We start from the raw sequence: 10,528 nt of genomic DNA, 5'->3' as shown, positions 1-10,528 counted from the left end.
GCTTATCTTTATAAATATTAACTGCCATTGATATTAAAGCGGGACCCTCATTTCAAAATACACATTCTATTTCATTGTTTACAAGTAAAAAGTCCGCCAAGGACCAGGTAAACATTTCAGCCACGACCTTGTAGATTACAGCGCCACTGTGCCTTTCAGCTTCTGGGCGTGGAGTAGGTGTGGTACCATAGATAGGGTAGGTGTAGGTGTACAGAGTAAGTCTGTTATAGAACTTCAGACGCTGTAGGGAAGGGAAAGAAGGGGAAGTGCACACTGCATCTGGATCACATTGGGATATAGGATTAAAGCGCACTGTTACTATTGTGGTAAAAAGGGTGAAAAGCCATTTTAACTATATCAAGAAGATAAAGCTTGCAGCATGGCTAACGAGCCGCTCAGATCGGCAATGGCTAATATTGGACTGGTGGATGACACGTCTTTAGCGCTACCTTCAGATCGCAAACTGCGGTCAGGGCAACAGCGTGTTCTGGACCAGGTGCACACAATCAAGAGAAGCAAGTCCAAATATGGCTCGGGAGGACCTGTTTCTCCTACAAGTAAGAATTCGATTGCTTTTCGTCGCGCTGAGGTTCGGTTTATAGAGTTTGAGTGACCATTATGTTATTCAAAAGAGTGGCGAGTAGTTTTAGGTTTGAAAGCAAAGTATTAAGAAGACGTGTGCTATGAAAAAAAAATTCAAATTGTATTATGTTTTAAAAAGAGAAATGGCCATAAGCTTACAGAAATGTTATCGTGTAGAAAAAAAGTTAAGCGTGTGCAAATCTGTTAGCATTAGAAACGGTTGTATCGTTTTTAAGTTACCTGTACCTGTATGTATTTTAAAGAGGAAGACCCACAAATAGCAGTAGTATGACAAACGTTTGTTGGAAATAGCCATACAAAAATGTTGTCACGTGAAGTCTTAGCAATGATACAATGTGCGTTTTACTTTAGTTACTTTAAGGGCTTGCATACATACATTAATTTAATAACTCATGTTCAATTATAGCCAAGGTCTTTAAAAATAGCACCTAATTGTTCCTCTTGTTATCTAAATGCTTTTGCCTCCTTTATACACAACAGTAATTATATATAATAAAAACATTCTAGGTGTATTTTTAACAAATACGAAAAAGTTGTTGTTGTGTTGGGAATTAAATCAGCGCAGACATGATAAAAAACAATATTTTTTCATTTCTGGATGCTGATTTCGGTCGTGAAAAATAATAACGCTGAACGGTACCTCAATTTCTAAGGTTACAGACAAGCCCTTTTGCAAATTACATGCGTCGTTTTATGTGAACTGTAGATTCTGTTTCTGTGGCGCCTAATTATAGTTTTATTTGTAATATTACATAATTAATCTTATGCAAAGTCCCCTTTAAAATCTTAACTACGCACAAGGAATATACTATTAATTTAACTTTCCATTTTCTTTGTCAGAAAAAAATATTTTAATGCGTCATGAGTTATTACATTTCTCAACAAGCTTTGTTTATGGTTTAATTGTTTCAATTTTTTTGTTCACAAAAAAGACAAGCCAAGGTTTTATAATAGTAATGATAAAATTTAAATAAAAACTAGCAGTTTATGTACAGTTCTTCAAATGTATTATTAGAAATATTTTTTATTAATCAATTTTCGAAGCTTGAAACAAATTCAATAATAATTTAATAATAATCTAATAATAATCTGTCACACGGTTCATTACATAATATTTAAAAGCTTGTGTCAAAAATGTTATTTTCTGAAAGAATAAAAAAAAACTTCAATGGTGCAGATTCGGTAAAATAATATACGTGAACAAATATGTTTTTTAAAATGCCCAGTAAATTTAGATTAGGACATCCTACATGCTGTACTTTGTTGTATAAGTCTTAAGTTGTTGTACTGTGAACTATAATTATAAATGGGTGTTTATTTGTTTTTTTTAATGTTTAGAATTGTGAACATTTTCACACCAATTTCAAGAAGTGGCATAGTTACTGATTTCTTGACTTAGCTTTGTATGGTGATTTATAACTCGCATTTTCCAGTGTGATGTAGATAAAATCATTCAGGTGGGTAGCTGCGTCAGCATGCATAGGCTGCAAAGGAACAAGTAATAGGTATATTCCATGCTGAAAAGAGAAGAAAGAAAATGCAGCGTTTCGGCCGTGGAGCCTTCATCAGGTGTACAGTACAGTAAAATCATGTACAGTACAGACCTGTCCTGAAAAGTACACTGTCTTCTTCAGGAGAGGAGTGTTTACATTCTGAATAGACTACCTTGGATTTTTGCAAGACAGAAAAGTGTTTTCTGTGGGGAAGATCAGTCCTTATTGTCTTCAGAATCTGTAGTGAAAGCTGATTAACCCTTATGCGTGTATGGGATGTCTTGAGGATATTAATTTTATATGCAGTGTTGTTGTTTTCCTTGGTGATTGACACTCACTGTAGTTTAGGACTCTGTAGATGAGACCCCTTTTTAAGAAAAGGAACTGTCCCTTCAGCACTATTTTCTGAAGTTCAGGGAAAGAAAAAGGTCGTTGTCACTCTGTGGCAAAATAAAAAAAAAATTAATAACATTTATGATATTTCTTTGGTTGATATGGTGTTTTTTTTTCCAAAGCCGCTGCGAACGATCCTTGTAGTCTGTTGACTTCAGGGTAAATAAATGTACTTTTTCAGCAGATGACATCCCTTGACATAAGTTGTGATCTAATTTTTCATTCTACACCTCCATTTCTACAAATCCACACTAGCTATCAGTAGCTCAAAATGAATGTTGTCTAGGTGTATGAAAACAGCCAGTTTAACAAGTGTATGGTAACCTTTTCTCAAGAACAATTACATTCACAAGTCTCTAAATGTAATCATATGGTTGTGAACATTTTTAATGTTTTGTTTTAGAAAAGTAGTATTTTGTGTATTCCTTTACTTTTTCCAATTACTATTTATGTACAGTACTGTATTTACTACATTGCAGTGCAACATTACTTTGTAAACGGTTCTGAAAGGGTGCTCACCACCATCAAAAGGATATCTACAAAAGAAAACAGTTTGTAAGAATGAGTAGAAAAGTATATAAAATGTCTCACACGGAAAGGTCTTCAGCTGATATGGATTTCACGGACAGATATGGGTTAATACCTGAAAAAAGGCCAAGTCATCCAGTAAAAATGTACGTCTACAGTAGTTGTAACAAAAGTTCTCTAGCAGTCACAGTGCCAGCTTGAGTCTTAGAAGGAGCAATGGTATAAATATGTTTTAGAAAACACCTTTAGCTTACTAGGAATGTGATACAATGTATTTTCAAAAGCTACATGTCTATTACTTAATGATGTTTTAGGGTTTGCACTCTGAAATGAAGTATATTTTTGCTCTCCATGATTGCGTGGGATTCCTCTGGGTGCTCTGGTTTCCTCCCTGAGTCCAAACGCATACTAGTAGGTCAATTGGCTTTTGGGAAAATTGGCCATAGTGTGAGTGTACATGTCTGTGTGTTCCCTTTGATGGACCTCCAACAGGTAAGCTACATTAGAACTCTGGCACTGCATGTACGATAATCCAGTGGATGCTGTGTTTGCTCAGGAACTTGTGTCAGCTCACAGAAAGAAAATATCTCCTGGGAACATTAATAAAGAGTCGCCTGCATGTTATCTAACACAGTCACAGAGCACAGGCAAATACGGTATGTGAATAGTTCATGTATAACGTATTACTAGTTATTAATTAACAATAAGCAATAATTTTGTATTTCTTCTTAAGATAATAATGTGGAATGCTTTTAGCATTCAGGAATGATAATGGTTTAAGATAGATAGGTAACAATATATTTTAGTTCTTAGTGTAACAGTTGTTATAACATGAATAATGATACCAGAGAAACAATCAAAATATATAAATATTGTTCTAGTAATTATGATGTTTTCACTGCCTTTTTTCCTATACTGAAGGTATATGTAAGCCTTCTCAATGGTTACAAGTAAAAGGTCAATTGATTTACTCATTTGTTGAGGAATCTGAATTTTGTTATCATGTTAATTACTTAAGGAAATGCATAATAAAATCTACTTTTAATGTGTCCCTTAAAAAAAATGGCTCTGTCCCTTGTTTCAAAGAATTGGAACATTGCCTGGTAAGGACAGGAATAAATTTTAGAATTCCCCTTTCTTTTTTACAATATTTTACAATGTATAGATTATTTACAGAATATGTCCTGTTATCATAGGAGTCCTGTTATGTATAAAGAGCCTAAGACTCACCTGATAAAATGAAAATGTTCATGTCCTTATATATATGTAGGGGTTTTGTGCATTTACTGGGACAATTATTAATTGTAGCAGTAAGTCACAAAATGATTCTTTGATGGCTATTAGAAAACCGACCCAGCAGAATAACTCAGCAACGCACACACACGGATACTGATACACAACAATACATTTATTAATGCATAAAATGTGCATATAAACATAACAGATCTTAAGAGTGAGGGTTAGCAGAATACAAAAGGTATATATTCAATAACAAAGAGTTACAGATACCAAGGGGGACATACATTCAGTATACCATTCATTTATACTGTTTCGTTAATGAACTTTGATTACAACTTCTACACTAGATACTCAAAAGCAAGTACATCACTCATAGGAATTAAATTGATATCAACTGTGGTTGAGATAACAATTGAATTCTCGAGCTGTAATGCAGAATGTTGAATACTCATCCAATCTGTGTGGATTCAGATCTCCAGAGGACACAAGGGAACAGCGGCAGGCTGTTGCTGCGTCCAGTCGGCATCCTCTGGCCCGGTGCCAGGCAGTGCTGGTTCGGCGTGGAGGTGTGGGAGAAGGAGGGAGAGATTTCTGCTGCGGCGCGTTGGCAGTGGGCTCTCTGAAGACTGGCTAGTTAGTCCTGGCTGACCTAGCAGAGTTTGTGCACATGAAAAGTGACTGCGGGTCCAAGCAAGTCACACTCTTTAGATGGGAAGAAGACCAGTCGGCGCTAGTCCTGAAGCCTGAGATTCAGCTGTCGACAGTTCCGACCACAGTTCACTCGTTGATCAGGAGAGCGTTCGCGGTGGGTACCGGGGGTTCATGAGGCTTCCTGCTAGGCTAACCTCGGGCGGATCCTTTGGTTATGCCCGGGCGACTTCCGTTCTTGACTCTTAGAGCAAAGTAAAGTCCTGGCACTCGGACACACTGGCTGTCACGTGATTGTCCGAGCTGAGTCTGAGAATGTCCTGGAGGAGCCCCCTCTGGGCCTTGTGCTGCCTGTTTTATCTGGAGGAACTACGGTCGTTCATTGGTTGAAAGTTTCGTGGGCATTCGAGACCCACGTGGGGTTACCCTCCCCTACCAGTTCCTGATTGGCTGATCAAGGTGGAGGATGAGTAACAATGCTCTCTGGCATTAGGGTTGTAAACAACCTGGGATGAGACTCTCCCAAGGAATCTCCCAGACAGTAAGGTGCCAGAGATGACCATTTATTAGGGTTGCTGGAGAATCTCGGCTTTGGGAGTTGTTCCTTATCAGGACACTCCATCAGCTAAAAAAACACCTTAAATCTGAACCAAATTGAATGGCCTCTCTCTCTGTGTCCAGCACCACTAAGATGAGGGAGAGAGAGACTGGCAAGGGAGCAGCAAACTTAATTCCTGTATTATTAATAAGCCTTGCTGCTATATATATAAAGAATGTAAATTTATTTAAATCACATTTAATGTGATGATGAAGGCAGTCTGAGTGGTAGCATAAAATCTCGATAAATCTGAAAAGTTCAACCTTTCAGAAAGATTTTTTAAGGTAAAGGAAAAATTGTGTTATTTTATTGTGTACAAATCCAAGAAAATAAAACATAGTCTTAAAAAGTAGTATAATTTTATTGTGCTTTTTTCCTTTATCTAGGCTATCCAAACTGAATACTTATCACTCTGGGGGTATAACTTGACATAATTGAGACTCTTATGTGTTTGTAGCAAAAACATACAGATAATTAATTAGCATCAGTTAAAGGAGTAGGTAGAATTTAATTCAAATCAACTTTTGAATTAGACTCCCATGTAGTACACTGCTATTTAAGTCATTAAAACCGTTTAAAAGAATTGTGAGAGAAGTAATGAAACTGGCAACAAGAGTTTTTTATTTTGGTGTATATTAGTATAACAGTTAAGTTGTATTGCAAATTACTGATACACATAGAAAATAATTCAGAATTTACAACAAGACATGTTCTAATGTGTGAAACTGGAACAGGTTGACAGGTAGCAGCTTGTCAAATTCCATTATCAAAGAAAGGAACGTTTTTACATAAAATGAAGCAGTAATTAAAGGAACAGTTGAAAATAATTATTACCCAGCTGTGCTTTATCTAACTTTGGGTAAAGCCACATGTCTCCATGTCACAAATGTGTGAGCAATTTGATTGTATTGTTCTTATTATTTCTACCAAAGTAGCTAAACTGTAGTCTAGCTCTTGTAACATTGGTATCCCAAAAGCAAGCACAAAGTGAAATACATATGTCTGAACATTGCAACTCTTTTTCCTTTATTTAAACTGTCAGGCTAACATACACCATGTATTAAAATGTAAGTCTGGGGAGAAAGATTGTTCACCTTTTCCCATTACCTCTGCCATAAGAGTTATCAAGTCAGTTTTCTCACTTGAGTTCATTGCTGCGCGAAGCTCCTCCATTCCATTCCATTCCCACTGTAGGAGCCCTTTGCTTTACCTTACGTGGTAGGGGAATGTGCACATCTTGTTTGAATAGCAAACAAACATGTCAGTCATATTCATTTAATACAGAGTTTGTCTGAACTAAAGAATATTGTGATTATTTTTTATTTTAGTAAATTTAGATAATTCTAAATGGATAATGATGTTAGATTAAATGTCTGCAACAAAACTGTCATTTGAAGTAGTTTCCTTACATTACTTGGTTCTGGCACAAGTTAATTTGAAATGCTATTTCTTTTGTAAGAGTAAATAATGATTGAGCTCTGGCTCGTGCACCCCACTCATAGAAGCATGTGTGAATTGGCATTGTATCCAGTCATTCAAAAGCACTTGATTTATAATGTTCTGAAGTCTAGAAGTATAATTTTCTTACACATAGTGAAAAAAAGATTGTTAATTGGTTATATTTGACCTGCTTTATTATTATTTTAATAATATTATAAATAATAATAATATTCCATTTAAACACCAGGCAATGATTACATCATGATGTTTGCACAAGACTGGTTATTTTGTGAAGAAAAAATGAAAACATAATCCATCCTTTCACCTTTTTACTGGTTCTTCCATATCAGGGTGGTCCGGAACCAATCACGACGACCAACAGTTGCAATGCATACACGCCAGTTGATCAGAGGGCGGACACACAGACACAAACGCAGATAGACGCACACTCACACCAGGACCAGTTTTCCCACAAGCCAGTTAAACTATCAGTACGTTTTTTGACTGTGGGAATAAACCAAATGGAACTCAGGAAGAACATACAAACTCCTGCCTCTGCATATGAAAATATGAAGTGAAACTTAAATGTTGATTGTGACATTACAGAGCTCACAAGTATGTGTTAAGACATTAATAGATGTCTAGCTACTAGCTATTCGGTTATCTACAGTTATATTACTTGCTATTTGATCATTATAGTGCACTAATAATTGTGGTTTATTTCTTTTTGTTTTCCACCTGCCCAGGAATTGTCAGCGCAAATAATCTTGTACAGAAATCTAAACATGATAAATTACATATTAAATTAATAAATCAAGTTTTTTTTAATTGTACATTATTCCTGATAAAAATACTGTACATACAGTACATAGGTAAAACAAATATATCCCTGACATCTATTAGGAATGCAAACACAAACTTTCACTCCCTGAATCTTTTTCCCTCCCTGACACTTTTTTGTCGTTTTTATGGCAATTAGCGTGCTATGTAATTTAACCTAGACGAACTTACTGTGCACTGATTCCACTAAATGGAAATTTTAAAGGTAATTTAACTGAATGCACATTGTTAATTAATTTTGTATTTCAATACATTTGAAGTTATTTAATACAACCACAGTCTTATAAGGTTATGAGTATAAGTTTATTAGATATATATTTGTAGAAGCAGATGTTCACACTATTACAGGGGGTATTCAGAGCTTTGTGCTAAAGACATATTCCTCTTCAGTGTAATTTTGGTATTTAAAATTGGCTGTATTTTGAGAAAAAATTGAGAAAATGTACCATTAAAGTAAATATTTTAAAAGCAATAATTTTCAAAGAGAAGTGACTGCTGCAAATAAGTAAAATGTGCATTTTGCAGTGCTAGAATCTGAGCCTTAAAAATGAGAAGATTAAGTTTATTTTTATTTGTTACTATTTTGTACCAAAGTAAACATTATTTTAGTCCACCGTTACTCTGATCTGTAGCTCTAGAATAGTATACCAGACTAGAAACTTTTTATGGGAATGAGAGACTTTTAATTAAGGGAATATATCCCCATCCAGTTTCTACACTGAGTATACATTTAGAGTATTTACAGAAGAGGACACTGGTACTGGTAAAACATGTTTTTTTTCTGTGGAATGCTGGTCTCTTAATCAGGGTTAGTACCATTTTATGTTGCAACTCCACATGTTTTTTTAACATTCTTGCAATATCTAAAAAAGCATCTTGCTAGGTTAACTCAAGAGTACCTACAACATTTTCAGTAATGAAAGTGTTCATCTAATGTTGTGTATCACTATGTGCTTGTCTTTATTTTTTTTACCAGGTCCAGAAAGTCCGTCCAAAACAAATGGATTTGGTTCATTTAAGTTCAATCCACAAAAGATAAATGGAAGCACTTTATCTAGAAGCACAGCAACTTTCTATGGAAGACTGGTAATTACAATTTTCTCGTTATTCTGTTATCTTTTATGTGTACTATAATGAACATAATCTGTTCATGTTACCTTAATACAGTATACTTTCAAATATATACATTTTTGCAGTTTTGTCTCCTTTAGATTTTTTTTGTATCCATGCACATGGTCAATGTTTTAGTAATGTTTATAATTAAAAAATATAACTTTAAGAGGTGACATGTATGGCAAATATCTTTGTAGAAACTGTCTTTGAAGTTCCAGAGAGTAAACGTCATGTGCAAGACATCAATTAATTTCTGTAAGAATTGGGAAAAAAAAACTTATGAAGATTATATGAATTACGTTTAAAATTGCTCCTTCAGTGTCTTCTGTACATAATTTTTATAGAGTGACCTATCATAGAAGTGTACTTGTAAGTATTATCTAATAATGAGACAATATAATAATTTATAAAACATACAAGACTCAAATAATACAAATACAGTACTTTGATGTTTACTGTTGAGGTATTGAAATGGATAAACGGAAAGATTTTTTGTTGCTTTGTTGTATAGACAGGATCTCTGCTAGTCTTTAATGATGGAAAACAACAAGATCTCATTGTTTTTTGTTTGCATTTGCTGCCTAGATTGTTTATTTGTGATTTAAATATCATATCCAGGATCCAAGTAATATACAAAGGACACTCTGTGTTGGATTATTAATAATATTATTACTTTACTTATTTGTCTTTATTTTATATAGCAGTAGTGTTTTCCATAGTGCATCATCTCAAACTGTTGAACAACAAAATAATCAAACAAAATTCAAGTCAAACAATTATTAATTGCTTTAACATACTTTCACCCAAAAAATCTATAATGGGATGTGAAACCTGCCCAAGGTGCTGCACTAATATTAATATTAGTTCTGTAGATTTTCAGAGATTGTTTTATAGGAAGATAAAAAAGAACATGGTTTGTTATCTTAGTAAAGCTGGTGTAATGGTCACTGTCTGTGTGTAACCAAAGCATTATGTCAGAGTTTTGGTTCTCATCAACAGATTAGGAAGCTTATCAAGACTGGTGGAGACATAGAGTGAACAAAGTACTGTCAAATCGTAGAGGAAAACGTGCTTTAGACCTTAAAGCTGGGACAAATACCTTTCAGCACGACACATTATCCAATGCATAAGGTCAAAGTTACAATTTAACTTTGGAGTGGCTTAAAATAAAGTGGCTGGAGACTATCCTGACAAGCAATAGGAACAAGGGGTACACCCTGGATGGGATGCCAGTCCATTACAGGACACACATAGTACACACCTATTCACATTCACACCAGGGTCAGTTTCCCCCGGAAACCATTTGACTTGCCAGTATGCATCTGGACTGTGGGAGGAAACCTATGGGAACACAAGAAGAACATACAAACTCCATGTAGAAATGAACCCAGAGCCCCTGTGCTGCAAGGCAGCAATGCTAACCACTGCTCCACTGTGCCACTGGATAAAATAAATACTTTGTTAGAATTAATTTTAAGATGTGTTGTCCTTACAGCCAAAATATTTATGTAAAATTGAGGATCAATTCTGGTGCTGTCATCCTTAGTTACATTATCAACAAAGACAAAGTTCAAAGTTTGAATATGTGCCTATAGCGTACCTAATAAAGTTCTAGAAATATTTTGTCTGCTTC

General features: G+C 35.1%; 1 protein-coding gene across 1 annotated transcript in view; it reads left to right on the top strand.

Annotated features, from left to right (window-relative positions):
* The first annotated feature begins 200 nt into the window (after positions 1-200).
* Positions 201-10,528, top strand: part of pkp1a (plakophilin 1a) — a 52,351-nt gene continuing 42,023 nt past the window's right edge. Inside the window, exons 1-2 of the mRNA XM_088921594.1 lie at positions 201-557; positions 8,759-8,868. Of these exons, the coding sequence (XP_088777720.1) occupies positions 380-557; positions 8,759-8,868 (288 nt within the window). The 5' untranslated portion in view covers positions 201-379. The remainder of the gene's footprint in view (positions 558-8,758; positions 8,869-10,528) is intronic.

The sequence above is a fragment of the Atractosteus spatula genome, chromosome 7 (genome assembly GCF_055471065.1).
Source record: "Atractosteus spatula isolate fAtrSpa1 chromosome 7, fAtrSpa1.hap1, whole genome shotgun sequence".
NCBI lineage: Eukaryota > Metazoa > Chordata > Actinopteri > Semionotiformes > Lepisosteidae > Atractosteus > Atractosteus spatula.
This window is presented reverse-complemented; position numbering and strand designations above follow the sequence as displayed.